We start from the raw sequence: 13,667 nt of genomic DNA, 5'->3' as shown, positions 1-13,667 counted from the left end.
GAAGACTAATCAAGGCCCTTGTGAAGAGAGTGGATAGAATGGAACAAATATTTAGCAAAAGAGCTAGTAGAATACCAAGAAAAACTTGGTGGGAGACGCTTAGGTATTATATGAATTATAAAGACTTTATACAAAATCGGGCCATTGATAGAAATGACTGGCAAGCTAGGATTTGTTGCCAACCCTATATAGTGGGATAAAGGCTTAGTATGTTGTTGTTCTTCTCTTCTCCAATATTTTGTGAAATAAGGATCATGATTTATTTTTATGTTTATTTTTTTTTCTTTTTGGTTGGCGTGTTTTTTTTTTTTTTTTTTTTTTTTTTCTGGTGTAGTACGAATTTTGGAATATATTTTTCGTTTTATAGGGTGGCGATAATAATGTGGGCAATGGCCTGGTAAAGTTATCCCCTGACGTTTCTGAAGCTTTAGCACATGGAAGAGCAGTTGTTGCTCTTGAATCCACAATAATATCACATGGTATGCTCAGCTTCTCATTTGCAAATAATATCTGTTGCTTGTTCAATTTTTCAATGAGTGCAAACAAGTTTTGGTGGCACAAACACATGCTTGTTGAGAGGAATGTGGTTTTAATTGGCTCTCTAAGTTGACAATGTCTTTGAAACACACTGTGTAGTGTATGATTCAATCAAAGGATTTGGATGCTTATTGCTGGTATCCTGTTAATGCTTATTGTTTCCCTTATTTTTCTTCCTTGATTGAGTTGACTAATCCCTAACTATTTGGGATTGGTTGCCTAAATCAGGATCTACACTCGTAATAAGTACCTAGTGTACTGTTCCACAATACAATATAGAAAAGTATACTTTTCCAAAAAAGTCTTAGTAAGATTTTTTTTTTTTCAAATTGATTTTTCTTGTTCTCACCAATGTGGAATGTGAGTTTTTATGTTATGTCACCTATGTCATGTAATTTATGTTGTATTTGTAGATTGAATCAATAATTCCCTGTAATATATTGCATTCACTAGTGAAATTTGCTCTTATTTTCAGGAATGCCATATCCTCAAAATTTGCAAACAGCAAGGGAGGTGGAGGCAATTGTGAGAAAGAATGGGGCTGTCCCTGCAACAATTGCTATTTTAGATGGTGTGCCATGCATTGGTATTTAACTTGACCTTTGCCATTTTTTGACTCCTATAGTTTTGTTTTTCTCATAAAAACAAAAACTTCTGCATTTGTTTTTGATCTTGTAAAATGAACATGGAACCTGCAAATAAGAAAATGATTTTAATAAAAAATGTGAACAGTTTGGTATGGGGTGGGTGGGGCATTTTATGCTAAAAGGCTTCAATTATGGCTACCTATATTAGCAAATATTTTGGTCCAACTCCAACATAATTAAACCCAGAATGTCTCTATGATCGAAATTTGACAATTTTGAAATTGAGGCTGTCTCTAATGAAATATGGACTGCTGGAGGCTTTTAAAGGGCTGGGATCTGCATCCTAAAACTAATGTATAAAAATAGCTCCCTTTAGGACAAGACATCAAAGATGAATTGCAATCCTTTGATATAAATTCCATGGCTGATTTCTTAAAGACAGAACCCTTGGGAGACTTTTCCCATTGAAAGTGAAGATGTAACAAAATCCCTTTTGTAGGCCTTTTTCAAATGGCTAATTCATTGAGAGACTGATCTTCAATGAAAGAGCAGATGTAACAAAATCTTCTCTGTAGGCTTTTCCAAATGGAGGGAGAAGGATTGAAGGAAGCAGATTTCAATCATCCTGGCTAGGCTGAGAGACATAGAATTTTCCTCATTGTGTCTGCGCGCTGTGAATTTTATCACATCTTCCCTTCTAGGTGAACCAATTAACTGTGGAATAAAGGAATGAAGGCTGCCTTCTGCATAAAAATGTTTGCTGCTAAACTAATCCTTCTGTCTAAATCTAAATATTTGTGCGCACATGCAGATGCATGCACATGCTTGTGCATGCTTATGCACTTGTGTTGCAAATTTGTTCCCTCTTTTACGATTTTTATTCTCAGAAAAGAACAAAAGTTCACTTGTCAGCAAGTTCTCTTGGGAGTGCTTGACCAAGCAGTATGCATGACGGATTCCCACAAAAGTTTATTATTGAACACAAGGTTCACCTTATTAATTCAAGGCCTATTAACTTCATTGGCTCATTAGTATCTGTTAACTGACATATACTCGTCTGTCATTATTTTGCGGTTGAGATCACTGATATGTGTGACTTTCTTAACCAATACCTTCTGCAAAGTGAGCATTAACATAATTTTTCTGCTTGTAGAATGATATTAAACAAACTAAACAGAGTCCAGTATGTCCTATTTTAAAACACACTGAATGAATCAAACTTCATGTTAGATCGGCAGTTTATGTGGTGCAACCAATATATGGTTATATAAGTGATTGAGCATTGGCATGCCAACAATAAAGTGGTTGCCTAGGGTCCATCAACTGGAACCTATTAGATGTTGGTAGTTCTTCGTCTTTCCTCTTGTTGCTGCTGGGTGGAGTTCTTTGAGTGTCTTGCCACTCATAAGAAGATCTGCCATAGTTTATGGATTGAAAGACTCATAGCATAACCCATGGATGGTTTATTCCATTCACCTTAAACTGCATCTCAAATATAACATAAAGTGTTTAATTTTTTGCCTTGCAGTTCTAACATGGAGATTAAGTGGTCTGTTCTCTAATTGTTGGGTTATACCTTGTGAGTTCAATTATGAGTAGTTATTATTTGGCTCCTTAATGTCACAAAACTAATTTCAGGTCTGAGTGCAGAAGAGCTTGAGAGGTTGGCTACTTTGGGAACAAAAGCCCAAAAGACAGCTCGCAGGGACATTGCACATGTCGTGAGTAGAACCTGAAACAATCAATCTTGTTCATCTTAACCATGTGCATGTTGGACAAATTTTATTTTTATTAGAGTTGTGGAAGCCTCTTTGCAAAAAGAAGCAAAGAGGAGGCGACATACAAATACCACCATCCCCAAACCTCATAAAACAGAAAGCTTTGTGCACTGGGGATCCCCTTTTTTTGTATTTATCATGCATGGATTCATTTTGGTTTTGATCTAGATTTGTGATGTTTAAAGCTTATTTATCACTCTCCAAAACATTATTGATTATAACACTTTAATGCATCATTTAAGGTACACAAAATAATGTACAAGTCCTTGGGAAAGCCAAATAACATTAGTTTGAAAATGTAATAAAATTTTAGCTTTTGAGGAAACTTTTAACAAGTGCCTTACTCTTTGTTTCAAAGAAGTATTGCACTAAATTTTCTGTGGACACTTTTGGACATTCTATAGCATTTCTATTGAATTTAGTTCAATGATTTGGTTTAAGAGATGACCTTTTTTAATTCTAAGCTAGGAAGTTGTAGAGAAATGGCCTTGAATCTTAGAATCTCTTTGACATTGGAACTGAAAGAAACAAGTTAATGCCAACACCTATTTAGAACTAGCTAAAACTAAGGGTTTTTGATGGGAGAGAAAGGGAGGATGGAGGACCTACTTTATCTTGTGTATTGGCAAGAGTTCTTCTGTGGTGTACCAGCTATGTAGGGAGGTACCTTATTTAGAGTAGGTTATAGATGATGAGTAGTTGTACTCAGGAAGTTACAGCGTTGAGGAGTTGTACCTAGTTAGTTACAGCTGTAAGAACTTGTACCTAGTGAAATAGCTTAATTGCTTGTAAATCCCAGAACGTGGAGGCGGTTATCCGCACATGGGTGGCTGGATCAGCTTATATATACGAGCTGTCCACACCTGAGGAGATAGGGAATATGAGAATTTTGACATTCTTATGAATTTCTCTCTCTTTTCTTCTTTCTCCCTTTGTTCTCTATTCTTCTAATTCCCTCTAAACTTCTTTTTTTGAACCTTCTCACCGAATTGGTGGGAGAATTGGTCAGATCATTTGGGAGTTGACATTCTGGTATCAGAACAACGCTCTTGGGTGGTGTTCGTTCCCGTGAAGTTCATCGCCATGGTCGATGGAACAAGGATAAAGCAGATGGAGTCTCAGCTGTAGTAAGTCACGACGGCGATGGTTGATATGCAGACACAGATGGGAACTCTGGAATCCTTGGTCAAAACGGTGGTGGAGACAAGGATTGATAGAGTTATGGAAAGATGGAGGGAGGAGAATTGGGAATAGAGCAATCTGCTACACGAACAAATGCGTAATCAAAAGAGGGAACAAATGCAACAATTTATGAGGATGTTCTCCAGTCAACAACCGGTAAGGCTTTCTGTTGAATTCCCTCATAGGGAGTGGTCGAAACCAATCCTTCCTAGAGTGGGAATGAGACATTGACCAATAGGGTCATCAGAGTTTGAGATAGAACCGGAGATTATGGGGGAGAACCATAGTTACCTAATACGCCCCTCCCCCCCGGGAACCACGTTCTAGTACGCACGCACTGGAACGCGGTGCGTTTGGGTCTTGGAACGCTTGGGGACGCGTCCCAGTTCCCCTGTAATGAAGACTCGGATCTTTGATGCCATTAATTTTGGCCTACACTCAGGCTCGCCATTAACCCTTCCTCAGACCCTCTCTCGCTCAAGCGCCCGTCGCCCAGCCGCCCATCCCCTCTGCCCTTCTCCCTCTCTCGCTTCGCTCGTTGCCGGTTGCGGGCTGCTGTCTCTCGCTCTCACTCACTCCAGCCTCCGTGCCTTCGTTGGACGACTCGGACCATCGCTGAGGTCGCTAACTCGCTCGCCCTCCTCGGTCGCTCGCCTCGCTCAATCGCTCTTCCTTGCTACCTCTCTCTAGCTCCGTCGCTCGCCTGCCCCGCCTCGCCCTCGATCGTCGCTCGCCCTTGCCGGCCGTCGGCTCTCCCCTCGGTCTCTCGCTTGCTGCCTCTCTGGCTCTCTCGCTTCGTCGCATCAGTTGGTGGAGACTCCCAGTTGCATCAGCTGGTGGAGACAATAAAGTTTAGCCTCTCTCTAGAGTTGTGATTTCATTTTTTGGCTAAAGCTGGGACTCCACATCTCATTCTATTTTTTTAAATTTTATAATTATTATCTTAATATTTATTTATTTAATATTTTTATTATTATTAATATATTTAAAAAACTAAGTGACGAACCGGTGAACCGAAGAAGCCTACCCCCCACGTATCGCGTTCTGGGAAAAGTGGCGTACCACGTTCCCGTATCGCGTTCTGCATACCGGACGTTCCACGAACCAGGTAACTATGGGGAGAACACTTTAGAGAGGAGACCATGAACTCAGGCTAATCACAATCAGCCGAGTTTTCCTACATCGAAGTTGTAGATACCACTATTTGATGGGGAGAATCCAAGGTGGTGGGTGATGTAACGCCCAAGATTTTAAAACTGAAATATAATGTAATACTTGAGATTTTTAGCTTCTAATACTTGAGGAAATATGTCATTTCAAGGGATTATAGAAACCTTGAGACAAATGATCATTTTTTGAGCCAGTGGCAAAATCGTAAATATTGAAGTTCGGGTAAAAATATAATTTACCTAAAATCTTGGGGTATTAGCGTAATTTATCCTTTCTTCGGGGGCTAAAATGCAATTAAAAAATAGCCCGGGGACCAAGTTGCAAGGGGCTAAGTGCAAATTATCCGAAAATTTTGGGCCAATGTGCAATTCTTGAAACCTAAACATATCTCATCAAAATATCTCAAACTAAATAGTTAAAGTAACCAAATATAGCTAACTAGTTAAAGGTGTAATGATGGGATATGGAGAAAATCAATTAACCATGTGGGTGTAATGATGGGATATGTAGAAAATCAAATAACCATGTGGGAGTAATGATGGGAAATGTAGAAAATAAATTAACCATGTGGAGTAATGATGGGAAATGTAGAAAAATAAATTAAATCGTATGAGATGTAATGATGGAAGTGTTGAAAATGTAATTAAGCATGTGAGGTTCAAAATATCAAGGACACATGGCAAGCTTCCATTAGTCATTACAAAGATAAGATAAGAACACATGGATATAAATGATTATATGGGACACATGGCACCATTTGATAAGAACACATGGATAGAAATGATTATATAGGATATTTGGCAATGTGAACACTTGGGAGTCATGATGAGTCCCAAATAATTACATGACACGTGGCAGGTTATGATTTGTTGGATAATTCTATAAATAGGACCTTTGGGTGAGTTTTGGGTATTCCAAATCATTCGAAGCTAAGTTTATGCCATATTGAGAGGTGTAAAGGTGAAGCCTTAAACATTCAAATCTCATCAAACCAAGTTGAGGTAAGTACATTATGAACTATTTATGATGTTTAAGCATGACCATGAACTATGTTATGTGGTCCCTCATGTTATGTTATGTTCACGCAAGTTTCGGGATCGGAGCTCGGTAGCGCTACGCACGAGGGTTCTTACCTCTGCAAGTTGGTGGAACCTCTCGTGTCTCCATATGATATGTTATGTTATGTCACGACTTGTTTAAATATATATGATGGTTCTCTTGTACTTACTGAGATTTGCGTAATCTCACCCCTTATATTTCCCCCCTAGGTGATTATGAATGAGGAGATTGGGACGTGGAGCGTGGTGGATCAATGAAAAAGAATTTTTCAAGAATTTAAGTTTTAGTTTCCTTTTGAAACAAAGTTCTTGGGGTTGAACTCTGATCTTTTCTTATATGTATGCCATAAAGCATGTCTTGGATTTTTATCTAATTTCAAGGAAGTATAAGTTTGGCTTTAAGCTCCGGATATTTTTATATATGTTATTGCTATAAAGCATCTTCGCGAAGTCTTCGTTTCTTCTGTTGAAACCATGTTTCCATGTCAAACTTTATATTTACACAAAACGTGCTTTGAATTTTTATTATGTTCTAAACTTTACTTAAGTTTATAGAAGTCTGGTTTCTCCAATTTTTCTGCGCTAAACCTTAAAGTTCGTTCGAATATTATTATTTATTGTTAAGCATGTAAGTAAGTTACGGGTGTCACAGGTGAGATGTTGTGAACGGATGTTCACCATGTACAATGTGCCTGATTAGCAAAAGATTACATAGCTTCTGCTTACCTCAATGACATGGGAGATGCCTAGTTCTAAGGGTGGATCCGGGTGAAGGAGGGTTGTCCGTGGAATGAGTTTGCAGATGATTTGTGTGAGAGATTTGGGGATAGGAGTATGATGGATGTGATCGAAGAATTCAATAAACTCAAACAAGAAGGAACAATATAGACCTACCAGCTCAAGTTTGAAGAGTTAAGATCACTGATGATGATTCATAACCCTTACCTAACAGAAGAATATTTTGTATCAAGTTTCGTTAGTGGTCTAAGTGATGAGGTGAGGCCAATGGTGAAGATGTTGCAACCCCGAACCATCGAACAAGCGGCTGAAAGTGGCCGGTTGCAAGAACTAACAATAGAGGCCTTGATGAAGAAGTAGAGGGTACATATGAGAGGGTTAAACCCTAGTGTCTGGCAAGTAGGAAACAAAGGAGTTGGTGAGGAGGCAAGACAAGGTAACAAAGGGGTGCTTGCCTTACCAGCAGCTAACCCTGCGCCAGCACAAGGAGGAAAGATGATGAAGTAGAGACGACAAGTAGGATTGTACTACCGCTGTGGGGATAAATATTTTTCAGGACATAGATGTAAGAGGCAATTACTTTTGTTGGAAGGAGAAGAGGTAGAAGGAGGAGAACCATCGGAGGCTGAAGGAGAGGTCAATTGATGGTGCTTATTGACAGTGGTAGTATCCATAGTTTTTTGGATGAGACCATGGCTAAAAAGCTCAATTGTGAGGTCACTAACACTCATCCCCTTTCAGTGAGTGTTGCAAATGGTAACAAGGTCCTTAGTCAATCAGCTTGCATGGGATTTTGTTGGGAGATGCATAGAGAAGAATTTGTGGCTGATTTGAGATTATTGAAATTGGGGGCTATGATATTGCGCTTGGCATGGACTAGATGAAGGAGGGATGTAGAAGGACCCTCGCAGGTAGCTTCGAGTTGGGGGGTTTGCAAAATGATATCGGGAAGGAAGTTGCAAAGTGTCACGGTTTGATCCTGACAAGCCTTCTTTCTTCCTATTCGCTATGAATGGGAAGATTTTTTCTAACGACTAAGTAGTGAGGTGAGGAAGAAATTAAGGAGATGAGGAGAAATAAAAGAAACAGAGAGAGAAAGAGAGACTGTGAGAGAATGGATGATCTGATATTCTTTTTCATGAAAATCTCGGACATGGGTAGAGGGGAATTTATACAACTAGCCAAGGAAGATTCCCTGCAGCCTGGCTGTTGTAACTGCCTCTGCTAGCTTGCTCCACTTGCATGTGGATTCCTTTGAGCTAACAACCTCTAACAAACTATAGTATTACAGAAATGGAAATGGCTGAAATAACACTAACAGAATAATACTAACAGAATGCAAGAAATCAAAATAAAATTTATTCCCAAGGTATGTCTCATAGCGTGACATTTCCCCCCTCATTCAAGAATTCTTGTCCTCAAGAATGTTGAGAAGATTGGCTAATCTTGGGAACTGCTTGAGCAAATCAGGAAGGTACTCCCAAGTGTTGTCCTCAGCCATCTTATCTCGCCACTTAACTAATACCTAGATTAGTGGTGCCCCTTGTTGGTAAATGACTCGCCTGTCCACTATGGCCTCTGGTTCTAAAGCTTCACGGTTTTCCCTAGGCAGCGTAGGTAGGGAGGGACTCACCCTTTGTGCTCCTATTGACTTCTTCAAGAGGGACACATGGAACACTGGGTGGATGTGGGAGTTCTCCGGAAGTTGCAGTCGATAGGCTATTTGTTCGATCTTAGCAATTATGGGAAAGGGCCCATAATATTTAGGGCTGAGCTTGGACACTTGTTCGTGGGATATAGACTTCAAATGAGGGTACCGAAGCTGCAAATACACTTCTTCTCCCACCTCAAAATTCCTCTCACTTCTCTTGCGATCCGAAATTTTCTTCATCCTGTTTTGAGCTGAAGCTAACTCCCTTTTTAGCTGCTGCAAAACCTCCCTTCTTTGCTACAAATATTCCTCCACGGTGGCCACCGTTGAATAGTTGCCCACTGCTGGTAAAATAGGCGGTTTGTACCCAAACAGGGCTTCGAATGGGGACATCTTAAGGGATGTGTGGTGGTTAGAGTTATACCACCATTGGGCCAAGGATAACCACTTGTGCCAGCTCTTAGGATGTAGGAAGTTTACACATCTTAAGTTTGTTTCCAACCCTTGATTAACCCTCTCTGTTTGGTCATTTGTTTGAGGATGATAAGCTGTGGACATGTTCAACCTTGTGCCCAGCGCCCTCATCAGCTCCCTCCATAAAAGGCTGGTAAAATTTTTATCTCGGTCTAATGTTATGGTCTTAGGAACTCCATGCCTTTTTACCACTTGATCCAAGAAAACTCTAGCCACATCTTGGGTTGTAAAGGGGTGTGTGAGTCCTATAAAGTGCGCGAACTTGGTTAACCTGTCGACTACCACCAAAATGCTGTCCCTACCTTCTGATTTTGGTAGTCCCTCAATGAAATCCATAGATAAACTTTCCCATGCTTGGTCCGGAATGGGTAGTGGCTGCAAAAGGCCCGGGTAGGCCACGGTTTCACTCTTGCACCTCTGGCAGATATCACAAGCTGCTACGAACTTCTTCACTTCCGTTTTGAGCCCTGGCCAAAAGAACAGCTACTTCACTCGTGTGTAGGTATTTTGCACCCCTGAGTGTCCCCCCACAATAGACCTATGCAGGGACTGTATTATCTTCCTCTTGAGTTCACCATTGTTTCCTACCACTAGCCTTCCTCGGTGTCTCAGCAAGCCTCCCACCAAGGAGTAATCTCCGTCCCCATCTCGGCTGATAGCTGCCTTTTCCAACGAGGCCTTTACTTTCTTGTCCCTTTCGTAACTGGCTATTACCTCTTGACACCACTCGGGTACTAAAGTAGTAATGGTGACCAAACTCCCTTCTTCATGACATCTAGAGAGGGCGTCCGCAGCCACATTTTCCTTTCCTTTCTTGTACTGAACAATATAATCTAATCCCATCAGCTTGGACATCCCTTTCTTTTGAAGCTGGGTGTGCAATTTCTGTTGCAAAAGAAACTTTAAGCTCTCATGGTCTGTCTTAATAACAAACCTCCCTCCTCCAAATAATGCCTCCATTTTTCCACAGCTATTAACACAGCCAAAAACTCATTTTCGTAGATGCTAAGCCCCACATGTTTAGCACCAAGAGCCTGGCTGAGGAAGGCTAACGGCCTTCCCTCCTGCATTAGGACTGCCCCAACCCTTGTTGCACAAGCGTCGGTCTCTAGGACGAAAGGCTTGCTGAAATCTGGTAAGTCGAGGATAGGTACCCTACTCACCGCCTCCTTCAGCCTTTCAAAGGCTATATCCGCCTCTGGCCCCCAATTAAATCCCTCCTTCTTCAAAAGCTCAGTCAATGGTTTGCTAATGATCCCATAATTCTTAACAAACCAGTGATAATAACGGGTCAATCCAAGGAATCCCCTCAATGCTTTGACTGTCTTTGGCCGTGGCCAAGCCACCATGGCTTCCACCTTTTTAGGATCTGTGCTAACTCCTTCTTTTGAGATCAGATGTCCCAAGTATTCCACTTGAATTTGATCGAAAGCACACTTCGTTCTTTTGATAAAGAGCTGATTGGATCTGAAGATTTCAAATGTGGTTCTCAAGTGGCTCAAGTGTTGATCAAAGGAAGGGCTATAAATGAGGATATCATCAAAGAACACTAGTATAAATTTTCTGTGTCCTAAAGGCTGTTTTATGGGTATCCTCAAGTCTCATCCTTATTTGATGATAACCAGAGCGTAGGTCCAATTTTGAAAAAAACTTGGCTTGATGGAGTTCATCCAAGAGATCCTCCACTAGTGGTGTAGGGAATTTGTCCTCGATACTCATAGTGTTAAGTTGGCGATAATCCACACAAAACCGCCATGACCCATCTTTTTTTTTTTTACTAGTAGGATAGGGGATGTAAACGGGCTATGGCTGGATTTTATGAAGGATTATGGCACCATTTCCCTCACCATTTTTTCTATCATTGATTTCTGGACAGGTGGGTAGCGGTAGGATCGGATGTTAATGGGTTCTGAATTGGGTTTGAGGTTAATGGCATGGTTTAATTCACGGGTAGGAGGAAGGGTTTTCGGTTCCGTGAATAAATCCTCAAATTCAATCAACAATTTATCAAGGAGAATCGAATTGTATACTTGGTCAAGCATTCCCTCTGGTGTGCTGACTTGGAAGTGAATTTCTCCTTGGTTCCCTGTACTGCTCACGTCTTTCTCCATCACCACAATGGAAAATAATTGAGTTAGATGGTCCCACCGGCTTTTGAACACCTTTTTCAACCTCTTACCAGTGATCAATTTGCAAGTTCCTGCCTCTCTTTCCTCAGTTAGAGTCAATGTCCGTCTTTCCCTTTCAAAAGACACCTCCATCTTGTTGAAGTCAAAACTGATGGGACTAACTCCCTTCATCCAATCCACCCCCAAAACCATATCATAGCCTCCCAATTGCAAGAGCCTTAGATCTGCCTTGAACTCCTCTCCTTGCATTTTCCAACAAAAACCATTGCAAGTCGATTCGCTTAATACCCTTTGACCACTGTTACACTCAAGGGTGGTGTTTCCGCGAGTGGACACTTCAACCTCCGGGCCATGCCTTTATCAAGAAAGCTGTGGGTACTCCCACTATCTATCAGGATCATGAGGTTTCTCTCCTTGGTCTGCCCTTCTACCTTAATAATCTTGTTGTTGGCAACTCCCTTCAATGCATGGAGGGATGTTTCCCCATTATCTTCCTCCTCGACCTCTTTTGCGGTTCTTCCATCCCACTTAGCTCCTTTTCTTCACTTCCTTCCAACAACAAAATCTGCCTCTTACACTGATGGCCAATGTGGTATTTGTCCCCACAACGGAAACAAAGTCTAGCTAGTCTCCTCTGTTCCCTTAATTGCTCCCCAAAAGGCATTGAGCTCGGGCTTGATCCACCTTTACCACCATCGTTCACCTTTGTTGGTTCCCGGCCATATCCTCTTCCTCCTAAGTTAGAGGCCCATGCCACCATCGCTTTTGCCAGCTGCCTCTGTTTTTTTAATAACGCTTCCACCACCAGTACTTGTAACCGGGCGTTTTCGGCTGCTTGTTCTATGGTTTGAGGCCTTAACACCTTTACCATGGGCCTAAGTTCATCATTAAGTCCACTCAAATAGCTGGATACGAAATAGGTTTCTGATAGATGGGGGTTATGCTGGATCATGAGCGATCTCAGCTCCTCAAAACGCATCTGGTATGCCTCCACACTCCCAGTCTGTTTGAGTTTATTAAACTCTTCTATTATATCCACCATGCTCCTCTACCCAAATCTTTCACACAATTTCTCCGAAAGCTCTTCCCATGTACCATTCCTCCTTAGCCTAAGACACCCCTGAAACCAGGCATCCATAGCTTCATTGAAGTAAGCTGATGCTAACAACACCCTCTGCCCTTCTGGAATATTATACCAATCAAACATCCTTTCACATTTTCTCAGCCACCAACGGGTGTTGACACTATCGAATGTAGGAATGTCCATCCGAGGCAAGGGAAACCCCGGTTGGTGGGGATTAACCAGACCATCCCTTCCCCTATCCAGTAATCCTTCCACTTCTTCTTCTGGGTCACCCTCAATCTCCGAGGTGCCCTGTCCCCTATCTCTCCTATTTTCCTGAAGGATTGGCTCTGTCCTTTCTCTAGGGGGAAAGTCGGGAGATAAACTTACCTTGTTTTGGCAAGCAAACATCATCATAAATTGCTGCATTTGGGCACCCAACTCCTCTCTCACCCTTGTTATGGAACCTTCTAATCTCCGCTCCAGACCTTCTATGGAGCTTTCTACCTTGCGATCCATTGCCACGATCGCTTCATGATTCCAAGTCGCTCCTAATTCCAGTTGTTCAATCCGATTCTCGGTATCGGCCATATAGCTGAGCTGAACTATTGTAGTTGTGACTCCAACGCCTTCGTGCGAGTACTTTCTGCCATGGTTTCAGCTAGTGACGCCGAGGACCAGGGCTCTGATACCAATTTGTCACGGTTTGATCATGACAAGCCTTTTTTCTTCCTATTCGCTATGAATGGGAAGATTTCTTCTAACGACTAAGTAGTGAGGTGAGGAAGAAATTAAGGAGATAGGGAGAAATAAGAGAAACAAAGAGAGAAAGGGAGACTGTGAGTGTGGAGGCATACCAGATGCGTTTTGAGGAGCTGCCTATTGTTATTTGTTTAACCACCTAATTGCTAACTGCCTATTGTTATTTGTTATAGCTATAGCTAACAACCTAACTATTCGCACTGTTACAACCATCCCTATTAACTATCTAACTACTGTATAGGGTCTTGACGATTACCCCCCAATTCAGAACTTTCTTGTCCTCAAGAAAGTGAGAGGCCTGACTGACTGTGGTAACAAATCGGAACACTACAGCCTTCCAATCATAGCTCTTTTCCTTCTTTTCCACAGCTTGATTGGAGCAAGCTTGAAAAACTTTTGTAAGCCCATCAAGGATGATGCAATAAACTTTGCTTTCTCTGCCACTCCTCCTAACAACTTCTTATTCCCCTCCTGGAACCTCCCACTAGGCACAATCATTAGTCTTGACAACTGTAACTGGTTCCTTCACCTCACTACC

The 13,667-nt window shown here is 41.5% G+C and overlaps 1 protein-coding gene across 1 annotated transcript in view; it reads left to right on the top strand.

Annotated features, from left to right (window-relative positions):
• The window catches only part of LOC127804880 (pseudouridine-5'-phosphate glycosidase), a 95,747-nt gene that overhangs the window by 4,422 nt on the left and 77,658 nt on the right, over positions 1 to 13,667 (top strand). Inside the window, exons 2-4 of the mRNA XM_052341961.1 lie at positions 368 to 479; positions 1,013 to 1,123; positions 2,763 to 2,845. Of these exons, the coding sequence (XP_052197921.1) occupies positions 368 to 479; positions 1,013 to 1,123; positions 2,763 to 2,845 (306 nt within the window). The remainder of the gene's footprint in view (positions 1 to 367; positions 480 to 1,012; positions 1,124 to 2,762; positions 2,846 to 13,667) is intronic.

The sequence above is a fragment of the Diospyros lotus genome, chromosome 1, assembly GCF_014633365.1.
Source record: "Diospyros lotus cultivar Yz01 chromosome 1, ASM1463336v1, whole genome shotgun sequence".
Lineage (NCBI taxonomy): Eukaryota > Viridiplantae > Streptophyta > Magnoliopsida > Ericales > Ebenaceae > Diospyros > Diospyros lotus.
The sequence above is the reverse complement of the archived record's forward strand: the minus strand, read 5'-3'. Positions and strand labels throughout refer to the sequence as shown.